Source organism: Lycorma delicatula, chromosome 7 (assembly GCF_047948215.1).
Source record: "Lycorma delicatula isolate Av1 chromosome 7, ASM4794821v1, whole genome shotgun sequence".
Taxonomy (NCBI): Eukaryota; Metazoa; Arthropoda; class Insecta; order Hemiptera; family Fulgoridae; genus Lycorma; species Lycorma delicatula.
In genome coordinates, this window is record NC_134461.1 from 45148343 (window position 1) to 45168699 (window position 20357).

The window sequence follows — 20357 nt, forward strand, 5'->3', positions numbered from 1 at the left end:
TTGTGAATTATAACAAAAATTTTCTTTCTCTTCAAAAATAATTTTTTTGTCTTTATATGTACAGGTTTTTGTTTAGAATTTTAAGGATGTATTATCTCTGAAACTTTTCCAAAATAAAAATTATTTTATCACAATTTTATAATAATCTTTACAAAGATACATATTACGAAAAAAAGATTTTTTTCAATTTATAATTTCTGCATTCAATAATTAACATGTTTTAAGTTAATATTTTTATATAGCGTCTTACTTGGAACAGATGATGCTGATGCAGAGGGACCGTTTTTGTTTTCATAAGTATATGTCTATATTCCTATATTATCCTTTTAACCATTTTAAGTTGTTTCATATTATAGTAGTGGGCTTGTTTTTTTTATATTTAATGCACTTTTTGTTCCTACTTTTATCATCAAAGGTTTGTGTTTCAATGTATATGACCATTTTGTATTTAGAGAAATTCTCCTACCTGATATGAAGTGTTTTATGTAGCGGTAAAAGATCAGTCTCATTAAGATTAAAACATTTATTGGCAAAAAGTTTGACAAAACTTTATAAAATGTATGTCTACTTTCCAGCAGTCTCTTTTGAAACAGTATTGATTGATACTGCTAGTTTAGATTTAAGTGTTACTCTTAAACAACATGAGACCATTCATTCATGATGGTCTTATTTCATTCTGAGATAATTTATATGGTTTTTAAACCTGCGACTAAACTTTGAGTACCAGCTGTATCATACCATTATGGAAGTTGTCACATTTTATGTACTTTAACAGACACAATGGTTTATTAAGTAATATGTACTTAAACTCAAGTCTTGTTTAACGTACTTTGAATATAGAAGAGACAAAAAGAATTTATTTTGTCTTTATACATTTTTCCGAACTTTTTCTTGCTGCTGGAATCTTATTCAGATCCTGTGTCATAGTTAAACCTCTTTATTTATCATTTTCTTTTAGACTTTTTATCTTGGCAAAATATTTCCCTTTTCATTTGATTTGTCATCTAAAGAAAAACTGCATGAAAATTTAGTTAAGGGAGAACAGATTTGAGAACAAATATGTCTTTGCGAGGGACATTCAATAATTAATGAGACAAATTGATTCAAGATAAAACTGTTCACTCAATGACAATGAAAGTTACGCTACTTTTCAGCAGTATCTAGCAACATTTAGACACTTGTCCCACTATTCTGTCAGCTTTCTAAATCTGCAGCATAGAAGTCTTTACCTTCCTGTTTGAACCATTTGTGTACTGCTTTGTTGTTGAACTTCTTTCCATGTAAAAAGTCTTTAAGCAGGTCAAACAGATAAAAATCGGACATGAGATCTGGGCAAAGGAGGATGTGATTGTGGTGGTAATGCCTCCTAACCTAACTTTTTGAACGTTTCTCCAGGTGTCTTTATGGGCTTTTGGAACCCATTTTGAACATGTTCTGCAATAATTCAGCATCTTATAAATGATTGAATGCACAGTTCCAATACCAATATTACACAAAGTAGCAATTTGGGAAATTTTGATGCAATTTTTTTTGCAAATCAGATCATTTATGCAATTTTGCAGCGAGTTGTCAAAACTTCAACTGCTCTTCCAGAGCGATGGAGATCAGTCATACTTGTTCTGCCCAAATTAAAGTGTTCCATCCACTTATACACGTTACATTTCACCATATTGTTTCAATATTCTTGAATAAATTTTTGGCCCGGTTTTACACCTTCTGGTTGCAAAAATTTTATCACTGAACATTACTCTTCCAATGTACACGTTTCAAGCGAAGCTGAACATTCTGAATTCAACAAAAGAGGTTATGTTTAGATTAATTAGTATCAACCAACTGATTAAATAGTTTCCAAGGTGGCCAGCCAAGTTGACCATCCAAAAGATTGTCGTTGAATGAACCAGTTTTTTTCTCTGCATCAATCTGTCTACTTAATTATTGAATGTTCCTCATGTATGTATATTTTTTGCCAAAACCCTGCTACACACACAAGACAGTGGTTAGGACACTTTTAAAGATCAAATTACTATGCTTTTTGTATCTTTAGTCGGTTTCACCATACACTACTTCATAGTCATTTCATTTTTCCAATTAGATTTATTTAAAATTTTGTCTTGGCGGAAACAGAATTTTTCTGTACTGTTAACATTAATGTGGAAAAAATTGCGTTTAACCAGTTTAGAAGCCTTCTTAAGGTTTGTTTTTTTTGTGAATTTTGACTTCATTTACTTCTGGAACATTATTGTAACACTAAATTTCATCTCATATCCAGTTCAACTGAAGAAACTGTGTGTCATTTTGAACTTATTTACTCAAATCTTAAATAAACAACCAAACAATGTTTTTCATCTTCTGTTAATAAAAAGAAACAAATGTTGTATGAATTGGTTTTTCAATCCTTGCGTTAACACTTGTTTATATAAACAAAAAAGATGAATCGGTCTTCTCATAGCTTTCTTTTATGATCTGAAAATGATTTCATGAATGCATTCCAAATTTTTTATCATATATCACTAGAGATATATGATAAAAGTAGCTTATCAGATCTTTATAAAATTTTAAGTAATATTTCACATGGCTTACATTTTGAAACTACTCTTTACATGAACCTTTCTGTATCCTTGCTGAATCTTTCAATGTATCATGTTTAATTTCCAGTTCTTTTTGGTTTGTACTTTTATTTCCTCACAGTTGAATAAAAGTCAGTTAGCTGCAGTGAGGCTGCTGTTAGATTTTTCTATGTTGAAATATTCAGTGTTCACATTTAACTTGGAGTTTATTGGGTGTCCTATCTATAGAGACAACTATTGGTATATCTGTGACAGTGGGAAAAAATTTGGTACTGTTTATATTACAATAAACTCCATGAAAACTTGCTTCTGCTATACCATAATTTTTAAACTTAAGAAAAAAGAAATTTGAAATTCTTTATAAACAATGAACTTTTTCTATGATTCAACTCCTGATAGATAATGCCTTAACATAAAAAAAAGCCATTTGTCCAGTCTTAGTAAATTAAATTTTTCTTTCACCTTTATTGTTCTTTGGTTTAGCACTTTCCCTTTATCTCTTTTGCTTTGTTAACAGTTGTATCTATAATTTGACTGAGTACCAATCATTTCATGTTGTAACCAGATTTTGGTATTACATTTCATTGTTATAATATGGATTTCCTTAACCCAGCAAGATTAGTTTTTAGAAGTAATAGAAATTGGCTTAGGTTTATTCTATAATGAAATGTTTTTCATTACGGTATATGAAATGCTGTTTTTATGTAAGGAAAATTCAGTGTTATGACACTGTACTCCAGTACAGTGTCATAACACTGAATTTTCAGTAATAAATGAAATGTGTCAATATTAAGTTTGGTAATAAAATTCTCTGGTTGTTTACATTTGAGTTATTAAAAAAAATTCATCCACACTAAGTAGCAATTTGCAGTTAGTGTTAATCATTTACTGTTATAGATCTGAAATATTAATACCTAGGCTGCCTCCTATAATTTGGAATATAATGTTTAGTTGATCATACACAATCAGTGAAGTGTCTGATACTAAATTATGAATCTCTTAGTTACAGATGTGTTTTTAAAATCTCTGAATTTGGTATAATATGCATAAAAATTGAATCTCTTATTTCTACCAAAAATGACAGATGATTATCATAACTGATATAAACTACATATTCAAATAATTCACTTCATATTCAAATCTATAGTCTTTTTTATTGCTTTGACAAAGAATGAAATGGCCGGATATAAAACATTTTTCATTATTTTCATTGCCTGTGAATATTTATGTCCATGTTCCAGAAGCGTCCTTATTTTTTCTGGTAGTTATGTTTCTCAAAAGAATATGTTAATTACAGTTTGCAGAAACCTTTTTTTAGTTCATTAAGTATTTTATCTATAATTAAGTAATGCACATTTGGTATCATGTATTGCAAGAATATACAATGAGTGGAAAGTTAATTGGAGGTTTTTTATGCATGTTGGTTTTTGGTGCTTTTATACACTCAGAAAAGTCACTCTGCTGTTGAGATACATATTAGAAATACTAGTTTTTCTTTTACTATCTATTGATAAATTACAAACAAATTCTGAAAAGGATGATTATTAAGATTTCCTTAACAGAATTTATTTACTGAAATGGTTGTACTCTATACTCTTTGAATTATATTTCATAATATAATTCATGTAGGATAGTAGTTGTAATTTTTTTTGTTTGTGTTAATAAATTAGCTTAAAAGGAGTTAAGTATACATTTTTCATCAATGTAAAGTTTGTTATTTTCACTCACGTTGAGATGAAGAAAAATGTAAGGTAAAATATTAATTGCATAAATATACAAATTATTCTCTGTTAATATTTATTTAGCTAGAACATGTGAATCATCATTTGTGTATAGTGTTAAGTTTTGTTATATATTTTACGTGTACAAAAAGTATATTGTGAACTGCATTTTTTAATTATTAATTTGTTTATAATAATAGGAACGCAGATATAAATGCATACTCTTAACTGTATAAATTTTAAAGCTTTTTTGCTTAAAGAAATTAAAAATTTTCAAGTATTAAGATAATCTCCATTCTTTTTTCATTTATGTATTACTTAAAGATCTTTAACACAGTTGTTTCTGCTATTAGTTGTTACTTAAAGCATAATAGCACCTAGTAAAGTATGCTATGTCTATATTTGTTAGCTATTGCTAGTTGCCTTCTTAAGACGCTTATGTGACTAATTTTTGGGTAATAAAAATGTGCAATAAAATCTAGTATCCTAACTCATTATACTGAAGGTAGCTGTTGAATAAGTTTGAAGTAGCTTCATTAACAATGTCTAATAATTTTAAATAAATAAAGGTAAAATTTACTTTTTTAATCATAAGTTTTCACTAGTCAAATATTTGCACTGTATATACAAATACATTAAAGTTTTATTTGTTGTTTCAGTGGTCTTTTACGTTAGTGTTATGTATTTAAATATGTAATAATATAATTTACGTGTTTTACGTATTTATTTAATATTCTTCAAAAAATATAAATTTCCATAATTTTAAGCATCCATCAGAAATATGTTTTCATTAAATTCTCAATATTTTAACTGCTTTATATTCATTCTAATCATATGTATGCACAAAATTCCAAATCCGTTTGTTATTGGCAAAAAAAATTATGAGCTTTCTTAAACATTGATAGGCTGATTTATTATGTCGATTTTTTTTTAATATATAAAACTGCAGTTGAATTTCCTCAAAATATAAGTAATGAATTTAATTAGTTTGAATTCGTAAGTTGAAATGGTGTCTCAATTAATTTGATGGGTATTATTTTTTGTTTATATTTGTCTTGTATCCAATAATTAACAATGATATCAAAATAGCATTTCTAGCAATCAAAAGAATTTTTAATTGTGTAAAATTAAGTATACAGTTTTCTCAACTGAAATCAATAATTCAAATTCTTTTATAAAACCTAATAAAAAGTGCATATAATATGTAAGTTAAATGCAATTTAACTTTTTTTTATAAAAAAAAAAAACATATTCTTTAACAAGTTTTGCTGTTCTCTGTGGCAGCGTGATAGCTTCTCTGTCTTTCATCCAGAAGTCCTGGGTTTGAATCCATCAGGCATGCATTTTTCATGTGTTACAAATTTCCATTTTCATATTCCAATATACAAGCTGCTGTCGTGAATTAAATCAGTTTAAATATAACAATGTAAAGAAAAACAGAATTTTCTGCTTAAATTAAATTTCAGTTGATGTCACTATAGTTAAAAAAGTTGAAATCGAATCAGAAACAACAATGACTAAAAGATATCTGAATAGTTAGTTGCATTCTTTTAAGCTTTTTACTTCTTAACCTTTTCATTCTCAAATACTCTTAATTGTAAATTATTCACATTTGTTTTGAAGTCCCTTCAAAATGTGATTATAAAAGTTTCTTTGTTTTTATACAGGTCTATTTAATTATATTCCTTTACTATAATATTGAAAAAATCTTGTATGATATACATCTTCAGCATAGTCAAGTAAAATTAAGTTGCTGTAAAATGTATAGTTCAACTGTAGATTGTATATCATTACTAATGTGCTGTATTTTCCCATATAGCTTTAATTGTGTAATGCTTTAACCTACATGTTTAAGAGAACATTGTAAATTGTAGAAGCAGTGAGTTTTAAGGGTAGGGATGGAAATGTACAATTGCATATGTCAGTGTTTCTCAACCTTTCAGTATTTGCGACCCAATTTTCAATAATTTTCATCGTGCCCTCTCTCTTACAATAATAGTGTAATTTTAACTCTAAAGCTACACCTTTATTACAAACCCTATAAATTATCAAGAATAAGTAAATTTATTGATATTTGTCAACACCAATCAGCTGCATTGACAAAACCAGAGAATCGATGCCTCTCTATTGCTCGGTATTATATCCACCATATTGGACATTCTCACGGCTTCACGAGAATTTCAGATTTGTCTCTAACATTCTGAAAGGTTTGCACAAACTTATAAAAGCTGCACCTCGTCCAATTCCAGTCAGTCTCAGTCTAGTCAATCCTTCTACCCCTATAGAATCTAACATGAATGTGTACGTTGTAATTTGCATGTTAATTGCAATTCATGGTATTAATTATTCACGGCAGTACATTTACATAGAATCATGGGTTAAATTTTTAGTGAGAATTAGATGATAGAGAAGCGTCAAGTGCACAGACAGGTGTGGTTCTGAAAATGAAATCAAGAATACTTAAATTTTGGATTAACCAGTACTGAAGTAAATGAAAAAGAAAGTAAATGATTTTGGATTAACAAACCCGAAGAATGCATAAAATTAAAATTGTATGAAAAGCAAACATTTAAAAAAAACCTTCATGAATGAAAAAGCTTTACATACACTCATACATATCATCCTCATTCATCCTGTGAAGTTTTTTCTGAAAGGTAATTACTGGAGGCTAAACAGGAAAAAGAAAAGGGCAGTTGGATTCTTGCATGACATTGTCCTGGCACACATGGCAACAGTTTAACACGTTATTATGCAACAATTCAAATCACCATCTTATCCCACCCAACTTTGCTCCAGCAGACTATTTTCTGTTCTCAAAACTCAAGTTAAGATGAAAGGCCAGTTTTTCAACAATATTCTGGCCATCCAAAGGGCTTGCACCGAACAGCTGAAGGTTATCCCACAAAGTGATTTCTCCAGATCGTTTGACAGGCTCTGTCAGCGCTGCAACTAGTTAATAACTAGAGAAGGGTTCTGTGTAGAGATCTGATGTGAGTAAATTCATTTATCTTTAAATCTTGAATTTTATTTTAGTTAGGGACCTTTTCAGACACACTGTATTTGAGAAATTAAATACCTTCTAATCATCAACTCCAAGGAGCAAATACACTTACGAGTGATAAAGTTAATGCTTTTTGTAGAAAATTGCAATTGTGGAGCAGAAATTTAAAAGAAAAAACCTAGAAATGTTTGTGAATGAATTTGTTAAAACTTAGGCTGAAGAAAATCATGTGAAAGTTGTTTTTGTAATCATTGAAAATCATTTAGCCATGCTGAGAAACAATTTTGAAAATTTTTTCTTGCTGATGATTTGGTAGCAAGTTACAAGTGAGTTAGGGATCTATTTCAAAATACTCCAGAACGGCTCTGAACTGCCATCTTCAAAATTTCAAGGCAAGTGTTGAAATCAAAAGACAATTTATTAATAATAAATCACTTTGAATTATGGGCAGAATTGAATGAGTTTTCTACAGTGAAAACAAGAGCATTTCCTATACTATTATTAGCATTTTCAACATTCCGTCTTTGTGAAACTGAATTTTCTGCAGTTGCTGCTTTTAAGACAAATTGTAGATCTCAGCTAAATTTAGAAAAAGAACTCAAGGGTGTCTATTTCTAATATTAAACCTTACTACCAAAAACTTTGGTATGCAAGATAGGCCCAAGGGAGTTGCTAATAATTAAACTTGTTTTTAATTTAGTGTTGATAAATTTATTAATTACGTAAGTTGTGCAGTACTCATACAGTCCTATTTTTAAGTGCGTTAAATCAATGTAAATGTGAATTTTATTTATTATGTCGGAATGTATTTTGTTTTACTTTCCTTATAATAAATTGATGAATTTTTTTTTTTAATTTTCAATATGCTTGCATCCCCATTTAGTGTTATCATGCCCCCTAGGGGCGGGGCGCACCCCATAGGTTGAGAAATGCTGGCATAAGTAAAAAATTACCATGCTATTGAAATCAGTGTTTGACCATTACACAGCCATTTATGGAGAGAAAAAAATGAGTTTCTTAGATTTGTAATCGTGGATAATCTAGATTTTATTGCACGAAGAAGAATTACAACTTGGAATTGTTACTGTTATTTCAGATTAGTTTCTAGTATTCATCTCTCAGTATAATGTTATAGATATTGTATCAAGATTTGTGCGGTCTAGTGTCTATTCTCATTTTATGATGTTGGCTAAGTCAATGTTAATCTCTTTACTGTATTTGAAGGTTGATTCTGTTGTCATTCTTAAAAAAAAATAAAAATAAAATTTCATTAAACTTAATATTGTAAGAAGTAAAAATATTGTGTTATGTTTAAAAAGGAAGGGCTTTAAATTTAACCAGTTAGGTATTTGGTCATTTATTGCCTAAGTTTATTCAAAGTAAACATGTTATTCCGTGATGAACTTTTCTACTAAAAAAAGGTTGAATGTGATACATTTAGAGATCAGTCTTACCACAGGTTGGTACGAAACTTAAAAATCTTTATATCTCTAGAATTCTAACTTTTAAAAAGTAATGAAATATTTTATAATATAAATATATATAACGCATAATAGTTAGTATGTAACTCTTAGTTGCTATGTATAACTATGTTAGACGTCATGACTAAAAACTTAGTGGCAGAACGCAACCATAAATCTTCTAATAGTATATAACTCATACTAAAGGGTCTTTATTGTCAACAGAGCATCATTATTATCTACCTGTTCCTGCTTATGAATTACTCTAAATTTTCAAAATGTTGTAATGACTGCCAAATTGAAGAAGAAAACTCCTATACAGTCATGTTTTACTAACAGATTCAAGTTACTATTGTTATTCTTCATGTAAATCTCCATTTTCTTTTACATAAACAATTAGTCAATAGACGAATGTTTGATTTTTGAATAAATATTGTAAGTGAGAATTTTCTTGACAAAAAAACCTCAGGTTTATAGTTTTTAAGTAGATTATACAATTGATTATCCCCTTCTAAAACTGCTTGCTTTAGCCTACTTCTTCATATTATCACTGCTAGTATTGAGCTATTGTAGCATTCCAAAACTTGAAAATATTTCATATTTCTTTAACCCTAGTTCATTTAACCGCCACGTGAGACAGCTTTCACTTTTGCCACTCACAAATAGCTGCTAATTATCCACAATCTCTTAATAATCAATGTTGCTCAGAGTCATGACAGTTTCCCTGGGTAATAAAAAATAATTGTCTTTTCTGTATTTTCCTAGTTATTTTTGAGTGCTTGGTCATATTTAACAACTTGTGTCCTTTGTCAGTTAATGTTAGAATGAAGATAAGATGATCAGCAGGAAACCAACTTAGATAAAGCATGACTCAGGTGCTCAGAAAGATGTTTGTGGGATTTTTTTGTAACACTGATGTCATTTCAAATAACATTTTATGTTAATAGGTACCCATTGCATTTCTTTTCAGATTAATGGTACCATGGCTATCTATTATTTTAGGTAGGTTATATTATGAAAGAGACAAAATAGACAAAATATTTTTGAATTAAACACAAGATTTGTTTTGCACCAGTAAAACATAACTTTTCTTAGAAGTGAGTTAATGCTTAGAAGATTAAATAACATTATATTTTTTCCCCAAGTGGTACTTTAATCTTAAGTAATTATTACAAATTGTCTGTAGTGATAACACAACCTTATATCTTTATTGATGCTTATAAATTTCAATAATCTTTTGAATTTTCTCAGATGATTAAAATGAGAATAGAACATTTTTATTAAACTATCAGTAATTATTAAAACAACTGGAATTATCTGATTTTATGGTTTTCCTTACATAATTAATTTTAGTATTTATTAATAAATTTGAGGTCTTTAATCATTAATTTTACATCTTGTTTTCACATGTTCAGCTATATTTTAATAATTATTAATTGCGTGAAATTTTTTGAATTGGAAACGCAACATATTGTTTAATTTTTTTACAATTAAAATTATGTTCTGTTTATTGCTGTTAACGTACTATGTAGTTGATTGGCAAATATATATATTACTTTTTTTTGTTATAGCAGGACTTGTTCAGCATAATATTTCTTTTTTAAATTATAATAAAAGCATTTTTTTATACAGATCCAAAACCGTATGATTCAGAATGCAAGCATGTTAATTATTACATGAATTGGCTGACAAATTTCTCATATGTAATAACAGGTTATTTAAAAGTCCAAGGAATTAACTAATTCCTATATAACAAGCTAACCATTTAATTAAAATTGACAATAATTGAACATTTCTAGAGATAGTAACATTAATTAAGCTCTAGCAAGCATTACTACTTCAGTTCCGTGTATTTTATTAGAAAAGTAAAAGATTGGTTTTGAACTTGGCCCTGCATTCAAGCAGCACATGGCAATTGATTTACAGTTTAGTAGATTAGTTATATTTAATTTTTTATTATTAGTGTTCTTTATTAAAAGGTTAATCATATAGATAAGGGTTTGTTCTCTCTAATTTTTCTAAATTAGATAAAAAAATTTATTTAGAGAATCATTCTTTAAAGATTTTACCTTTTATCTAGAGCTCATAAATAAGTTAATTAGTTCTTAACCTCATCATTATTTACAGAATTCTACTTAGACATAACATGCATTACCATTAAAATCTTTTCATTTACCATTCTCATTGTAACCTGTAATTCAAAACATTTATCCACTGCCTCAATAAAAAGAAGTTAAATTTAACTTTTACTTAATTATGGGAATAAATAAACTTGAAGGAAAAAAATATAAAACCATTAGTGGATACGAATGAAGTAGGTAAACTTTATAGCATCAGATGCCCGTATGCTTCTTACTTAATACAACGTAAGTTGTTTTAATTCCATTTGTAATCTCACTTCTTGTGAACCCAGCATGAGGTGTGCAACTTATTCTTGCAAATGTTGTTTCTTTAGAAGTAACTTGGAACTTATGTCAGGTCATCTATAACCATTACGGTTAAGATATCGTATAAAATTAAATCTTTCCAACAGTAGTTCTAGCTTGTTTAATGTTTGCATTTTATAGATGTTTGATTTCAAATTATTGAAACTCCTTTGTTGACTCTAGATGATGTTACATTGAAACATATATTTCTTAGCAGTTGTTACAAACTGCTAAGAAAATGTGCGAAACATCCAAACCTTAATATACCTAGTGTGTAAATAGCAGTCAATTAGTATCCTGTTTTGCTACTAACATCTAAACTGATGTTGCTAATAACATCACAAGGTGACCTAATTACATAACATTAACTCATTTTCATTTTTAGCCTAATTGCCATTATCACTCCCAAAAAGTAATTAATTATTTTTAAATAATCTCTGTGCCGTAAAAATATGAAATTCATTAGATTTATTATCCTTAAGGTGGTGTTTTATTTTCCACAGTAAATGGAACTAGATGCAATGCAATCATGGTTCAGACCAATGAATGAAACAAGTTTTAGAATAAATTAAATTTTTATATGATTTAGATTTTACATAAGAGATATTGTTATATGTATAGGAAAACTGTTCATGTATTGTACTAAAGTCGTATAAGTATGTAACATTCTGCGATGGTTATTCTAAACTGGATGGAATGGAAGTTTGATTTATTTTATCTATCATTTCTTTATATTATTAAAGATAACAATTTTGGAAACCCTTATTAATCCCAGTTTTATAATATCTTAAAGTAGTTAAATAAAAACAAAAACATGACAGTTATTAATTAAGTTTGCTGTTAATATTTTTCTTTTTACAAACAGGTGAACAACTTTGAACACACTTAGCCTGGAATTTTTTATTATTTAAATTTTAAATTTTTTTATTATTTATTTAATTATTAGTTATGATCAAACATTTTGAACTGTATCAGGTACATTGGTCATAGTTGCCAGTTTTAAACATTCCATATTTATCATGTTTGCAATATTATTAAATTAAGTACATAGAGATTTTCATAGAAATGTTTATTTTTAAAATGTGTTAAACATATATTTAAATTTTAGTATTATCTCCCTAGAGTAGTTGTAAAAAAAAGTATAATAATGATTTAGAAACTTCTTTAAATTCTGTTTTGTTAAATCCAAAAATTAGATTTAGTAAAACTTAGAATAAATATTTTCTAAATGTTCATGTTAAGTAGCCTGTTTTGTTTTTTTAAATAACAATTTAAGAAAAGTGTAGTTAAAAAATTAAATATGATAATAGAATAGAATTTAAAAAAAAACCTGATTGAGCATTGTTACACTTATTTTGCTAATAATCTTAGTAAATATTAAAATTGTTGTGAACATATTAATTGTTGTTAAGAACATTCTTCCACCCGTCAAGAACATGCATGAAGGTGTTCATGGACAGTGTATTAAATGCATATAGGTGTCATGGACTGTGTACATATATTGTACGTAATATGTTAAGTTTAGAAAATCAGATTGCATTGTACTAACTTAAAAAATAAACCGCATTAAGTGATTAAATTCGTTATTGTTTTGTTTCTTAAATTATTATTATTTTACAAAATGTATTATGCAAGAGAAGTTCTGCTGATTTTTTTGACTTTCTTTTTAATGTATTTGGGTTTTTAGAAGGACTTTGTTAAACAGTTTTCATATTTGTGAATTATTGCTATATATATATATAGTTGCCAAATGGACAATAGTGCTTTTGTATAATAATTATTTTTAAAGCAAATTAATAGTATGACCATTTCAGTAAATAGGCAGTATTTAACCAGAAAAGAGTTATTTTTACAATTTCTGAATACATAAGCATGTTATATGTTAAAACACTTAATGATATTGCTGTTTTTTTTTTACTTATTAATGAACATTCTTTTTTTACAGTTATTTTTAATCTAAAGCTTTGGTACAGGAAATTTCTTAGGTTACTGTTTTGTGTTTCAGAAGATTCTACAGAAAACAGTGCACCTGTAAAGAGGAAATCTGAGAAGGGAGATGCAGTTGATGGTGTACCTGCGGAAGGTGCCAGCCCTGAGAAAAAGGCTAAGTTGGATAAAAGTGCTGAAGCTACTGAGGCTAAGGCAGATGCAAAAGCTTAATTTTAAGTTGTATTCTGTTTTCTGTGTTATTTAATTAATATATATATATATATTTGTGTATTTAATATATATATATATATATATATATATGTTTCACTTTTTTTTCTTCTTTTTTTTTAAATAGGGTGTGCAGTGTCCTAATGTGGGATTTAAGTTTTTACTACAGTTTAATTAAAATGCATTGCAGATGTTTTTTGTTTTTTTTTAAATTCATGAATGTAATTTTGGTGTAAGGTTATTTATTTTAATGTTTTGAGCACCCACAGACACGGTTTTTGTGTAATATAATATATAACTTGCCACCCTGTATTAGTGGTTTTTTTGTTTTATTTTTTTTGAAAGTTTATTTCTAAATATTAAAATTATGTCTGTTCTTCAAATTCTCTGTCACATGTTCACTATATTATATATATATAGAAAAGAGACTGTATAATAGTTTGTTTTTCCCTGTGTTTCTTATCATTCCTAATTTTGTTTTTCTTTTTATATATATATTGCATAATATACATATATAATTATTGTAATTTGAAGAGATATGGTAATTATAAATATTAAGGCAGCAGTCAAATAATGTGCAAATTAATTGTTTAATTTGCCATTTCATCCTTATAAATATATATTTGTAAAACATAATGATGTAAGTAGTGTATTTAATTAATAAATTTTATTCCGGTGAATAATGGCATTGATTTTTGTACCTGGTTTCTGTACAAATTAGTTACCCCTTCCCCCACCTCTTTGGTAGTGTTTCTCTTCTAAATTACAATAATACATTTGAATATAATTATAAATAAAAAAAAGTAAAAAACATTTAATTGGTAAATAAATGTTGGTTGCCCTTTTGTGTTTATATATATATATATATATAAATATAGTTAATGATAAACTAAATAGTGTGCTATTGAATAAATAAAACAAACATTGTGGTGCATTTATAAAAAATTTAACTAATCAAGATTTTGTGGTGCACAAAATTTAATTGTATGAGGTTTTTTTAACACTTATTGTTTATTGTGTTAACGGATTATGTGATTCTTATTATAATTGATGAATATATACATTGTTATGTTATGTGTTCATGATGGTTTTAGTAATGTGAACAAATGCAACTTAAGAAAAATGTATTAAAAATAGTGGTGTATTCAAAGTAATTAACAAGTTTTTTTGCTGTAATAAACTACTTAAGAGTGATTGATTTATTTTATTTTATTATTTAAACTGTACTTGAAATAGTAGTATTTAAAATTATAAAGCATAATGTTATTTGTATGAAATACATTGTTATTTAAAATTTAGGACATGGAAAAACTTGTTTTAATGTACAAATACAATGCTTTTTTGATATTAGTGTTTTTTTTCTTAGAGTTTTTATATGTATTTGTATTTTCGTACTGTTTTTATTTTTATACTTGCATTATATTACATAATTTTTTTAATAGTTATTTAGTTTTCTTTTCCTGGGTTTTTTTTTGTTACTTCACTCATATGTTTGTAGTTTATAAATAAATTATAGTTACTCTTCAAAACAGTTGTATACTTCATCAATAACGTTTTATTGTATAGAACAGGCTGTAGGTTTATTTAATTTCAAACCTTTTTCATCATACCTATTTTTGTTGTATTTTTAAGGGCAATAAAAAAGTTAGTTTCAAGTTTTTTATTTTATTATTTACCTATTAACATTTATGTTGCTAACAATTTTCATAAGATTCAGGAGGTTTCAATACATCTTTAATCATGTAACTAGAGTTTAGAACAATTTATTTAGTTGAATGGTCAATTTTTCACTTAAACACAGCCTATATGTAAATATCATTGAGGATTATTTAAAGCGTTACAGACCTCTTTATGTTACCTAATATGGAATGGTCAGGCCAAAACCACCATAACATAACTATTGTGTATAGATTGCTGTACAACTGAATTAGTTATCACTGTATTAGGGAAGAAGGTAGAAACAAATTATCCAATTTTAGTTAATATCAGTTTATAGTCAGACCACAGATTGTTATGGTGTTCATTTCTTCCTTGAAATTGAAGTTAAAATTGTTGCAATTCCAATCTTGTGGAATGTATAGATGAGTTAGGGATGTGGGTGAATGTTCATTGGTGAAACAGCAACTGAGAAATTGAATCAAAAATATTTTGTGATGTGCCTCGAACTTGTATTACCATATTGGTTCATTGGTCCAGGGTAATATATAGTGATCATAACTTATTTGTAAATAACAATAAATTTTCACATCCTCCAAATTTTTATTGTAAGATGTTCATATTCTGTAAGTAGTTATAATCTACATAAATCCATTATTGATATCAGTTTAGTATTTTCTCTAGCCTGTGAACCAAAGATAAAGTAACTTAACACAGCATGAATGAAGCAAATATCAAGGTAGGTTTCAATCCCTTTTTATATAACTTGGTCTACCTGTTCATACTTGTGCTTTAACAGTCTTGATTTTTTGTCAGCTAAAAAGGATTGTTTAAATTGTTACTATATGGTGTAACATGATTTAAAATGTTATTGTAAAACATTGAAAGCCTTTGGAAGCTTTCCAGGTCTCATCAGTATTAGATCTCTTATGATTGAAGTGTCTGGTGATTATAAACTAACACATAGATGGCACATATGTTCTTCCCCAACTAGTTGTATGCCGAAGATAGTTCCTATTATTGACTATAACTATATATATATATAGTATTTTTCATTATTGCTGCTTGAATATAGCAATAAAATTTAAGAAATTCATTTGGATGTTTTCTTGAATTAGCATATACAAATTTACTTCTTGTTATTAATAGAAACTAATTGTATTCTTTTATAAGCAATACCAAACTATTAACTATCACATCAGTTGGCATTTTCAAATCTGAAAATTGCTGCTGTCACATGAAACGTCTTGTATTATCAGCCAATAATCTGTTCAAATGTACCTACAGATTACGTCGTTAACACAGGCAACGATAATAAACACTTGATATACTTCTTTGAAGTAAAGGACCAAACATCAAGAAATTTTTTCCTGCTTCTTACCTAACTCTGAACGAGAAGGTTGTAAAAATATACTCGCTGGCACTTCTTGTTGATTTTTGACAAGATCAACTCTTCATTAACTACATTGATAACAATTGCCTGATGAAATAACCCCTTTTTGCTGAAAAATGCCTCTTGACAAAATAATTTGTCATTGAGTATAATTTAAAGTAAATTTGCTTGAAATTCATCAAGAAGACCGTTACTATTAGAAAATAAAAGAGCTTGAAAAAGTAATTTAAAAAAGTATTACAAATTACTATAACAATGTTATGCATGCAAAAATATTTTAAATAAAATATAAATTATTGAAATAGAATATCATAAGAAACTGAATTAGAAAATTATTAAATAATGTAATAAAACTGTTAACTTTAAGACATGATGTAAAAGATTACAAAAATAGCTTTTGTCACAGTTAAGTGCATCAGAAGGATGAATTTCCAGTTTTTTATTAAGAAAGAAAGGATATGTTGCACTGCTGTTATGATCTTTGAAAATAATATTTCAGTGTTGTTTTTGTACTTATTACATGAAAAATATATGATTGTAAATAACCCATGGTGGGAGACAGAAACTTTTGTAGCGGGTGAAAGTAGGAAACATTTCCTACTTTCCAAGGTTGTTAAATCACTGGGTAAAGTTGAAAATTAAGTATAACTAGAAGGTATTGTTATTACACTCTTATGCGTAATGATGGGAAGCCTCAATGTTCGGAAAATTTTGAGGATATTTAAACAGTAAGGTCTATGTCCACAGACTTGTATGAGCAATATAAGTGTATAAGCTCATTTGCAAAAAGGCAGAAAAAATTGGTAAATTTCCCTTTAAAAATTCTGATTGAAAGTGACCTTAAGGCAGTGCAGTTTTTTAACAACCTCAAAGATATCTTTGAAATTTCTTATTGAAAATCATTAGAGTATGCCTGCCAGTGTAGATATTCCTTTGTTTATGTCCGAGCCCATTTTCCAAAAGGCAGACAGTAGAAAAAGATGTGTAAAAAATACAATATAAGCAACATTTCTTCAAATAGTATGGTCAGTTGAAAAAAAATTATTTTACTTTTTTAAAGTTTTTTAATATAATCTGAACAACAGATTAAGCAAGGACTCTGATTGCCAAATTGTACAAAAACACTCTGGAAGGGCAAAAGAGAAGGTAATTAGTAAAAACTAATGTATTTGTTTCTGTAGACATAGAAATTTAAGTTAAACACCATTGGACTAGTGTTTTTAAGTGGATATTTTATTAAGTTATCTAATAATACGTTTTTTAGTAAAAACTGTCTCGCATTCTTGAATGTGATAAAGATATAGAATTAGATGATTATCCTGCTTCCAGCTATTCTATTTGATTTTTTTGGTTCTTTTATTTTGCAAAAAACTATGGCTTTTAAAAGGCCCAGAAAAATATTTTCTGGAACAGCACCCTCACTAATTTTAGCTACAAGCCGCCACTACTCTGTAGTACTTTAAAATAAGCAGTATGTTTAAAAGTGTTACTGCCTGAAAAAGTGAACTTTTTTTTAACCAAAGGCAATTGATTTAATTTTGAAGTTTAAAAAATATACACCATTAAGATGTTAATACAGTCAACTTATTTCTACAATAAACCCAGTAAGCTGAACATAACTCGCACAACTTTTGAAGTAATAAAAACAGTTTACTTTTTAAAGTATTTGTATTGTCTAGAAGTCTATAGTTGTCCCAGTGAATCTACAAGCTTGTGATGTCATGTGCTGACATCTCATATTGTTTTCCACGTAAATATACTTTTATTTCATTTATTGACTTAAAATAATATGCCTCACAAACAACACATTTATGTTATGTGTTCAATTCTTTCCACTTGAGTTGATCACCTATAAAAATCCTTAATGACTCAATCTTGAAAACAATCACTAATGCTTTAATTGGTATTATGAACAGGCCTATAAAAATTTATACAAGCAGTTAGAAATTATTTCTTTCGTCATGATTATATTTAGATATGTCATTCGTAGTTCGTAGAGTATATAAAGAAATAAACTTTAGTCCAGTTTACATCGTGTTCAGTGAAGGTATGAATAGCGTTTTGTGCAGGCATATTACTTTATAATTATTCATTGTTCTCCACAATTTTTTTGTTTTATTTCTGTTTGTACGTTAGTGCAGTTTGTAATGGCAGAAATTAAATCCATAGTTAAGAAAAAAACTTGGGAGTCAAGCCAGTGAAATTATCAATAATGTTTTATGAAAAAAGAAGCTCTAAAAATAGGAAATTATAAACTGACCAAAAACATATAATTGGCATTCAAAAACTGCTGTTGCTTGTCAGACATAAAAAACTCAGAAGAGAATAAAAGGCATGATTCTTCAATCTACAATATTTTCCCTTCTAGAGCTATAGCACTATCTAAACGGGAAGGTAAAAATTGTGTTGGTAAATTATTTCTTCAACAGAAGTGTAACAGGCAAGATACTGTAATTTTTATTTTTGAGCTATTAAAGAACTTTGTGTTTGACATTGCCCGTAACCGTTTTGAGCAAGATACGGTTCAAATTAAACATTACCTCAATCAAACTTTGTATGAATATTGAGGCCAACTAAAGGAACAACTGACTAGCTACCTCATTCGTTTGATTTTGTCCCTTGCAATTTCTCATTCTGTGGAAACAAAAAAGACATGGTATTTTCTTTAAGTATAAATGATCTGAAGCTATTAATTATTTGTGCCGACTTTATAAATTTGGATGAAATGTAATTCATCGGTTAAATTCTGTATGAATGCATAAGAACGGAAGACTTCCTGCAATATGAATTGGACATAATAAATTTTTTTTCTTTTTATTAACTATTTTCTAATTAGTAAGTGGGGAAACTGAATTTTATCATACTTTGTATGATACCCACTTCTAATTTGTTTCATAATTACAAAACACAATATTTACGTGCTCAATAACATGTTTCAGCCGGGTCTCTATGCTGCTTACGTGCACTTCCTGTAATTTCATATAAAATGTTATATACTCGCACCCGATGCTGGATATATATAAACCCAAATATCTGAAAACAATTTTTAGATTCAGCACAAGTGAATTTTCAAAACATTATACATTGTAAGTTTTTCTTTATTTTAATGAATATTACTAATATTTATTGTAATTGTCATTTTGTTTCATTCGTATCGGGATATCGTTATCCCGATCATTGACATATTCAGTATTAATATTCTTACCATTATTTCATTTTCTCATAACAGTTATACACATATATATATATTGTCGCAGAATAGCTTCGACGGTACGTGGCACCTAATGGTAGCGCTGAAAAGGGTCGTTTCTGTCGTTGATTGGCTTCGACAGCTCGTTGTAACTGATAGCCTTGAAAAGGGCTGTTGCCTTCGACGTCTCGTAATTCACAACCTTGTGGTGGCCCTCAAAAGGGCCGTTTTTTGCGTTAGCTCGGAGAAGAGCTGTTGGGTCCGGAAGCTGGTCTCCGGCGAAGTTGGGGAGTTGCGGCTCAAACATTGAAGTTAGCCCGGACTTTCCCTCAGCGGCAGTTGGGTACCCACTACAGCGTGGCCCCCAGACCTCTGTAGTGTCGGTCGTCCTTCACCGAGGCGGTTCTCCCCGACCGATTCCAAGGTGGGCCGCTACTGCTGCTGAGTCCATCAGCCAGTGCAATTGAAGCCTGGGAAGGTAGCGTCCGCGTACAGCGGCTCCCTCGGCCAGGCCTACTACTCCGGCGGGGATGTTGGCCCCGCCGGGAGGTCCTACGTTGAGGCGGCCAGGGAACTTCTTCTTGGTCTTCTCCAGGTGGTGGTCGACGATGTATTGAAAATTATGCGGCGGTGGCCGCAGCGCTGCTATGGTGGGAGAACTGCGCGACGGTAGTGATGCTGTATGAGCGCGTACGTAACTGTGCGTCAATCATATCCTGAGTTGCTACCGTTTTCGTCCGCCGACATTAAATTAGGCATATATGAATGTGGTAACAATATATATAT

The 20357-nt window shown here is 28.9% G+C and overlaps 1 protein-coding gene across 3 annotated transcripts in view; it reads left to right on the forward strand.

Moving 5' to 3' along the window:
- Positions 1-14987, forward strand: part of Df31 (Decondensation factor 31) — a 36502-nt gene extending 21515 nt beyond the window's left edge. The window contains exon 4 of one of the 3 annotated variants that reach the window (XR_012756961.1): positions 13184-13246. Coding sequence is in view for 2 of the 3 variants with exons in the window: in XM_075370306.1 (XP_075226421.1) it covers positions 13181-13335 (155 nt within the window). In the remaining variant the exon portion in view is untranslated. Of the gene's footprint in view, positions 1-13180 lie in introns of all 3 variants that reach the window. The other 2 variants (XM_075370306.1, XM_075370307.1) reach the window with 2 other exon arrangements.
- The last annotated feature ends 5370 nt before the right edge of the window (positions 14988-20357 follow it).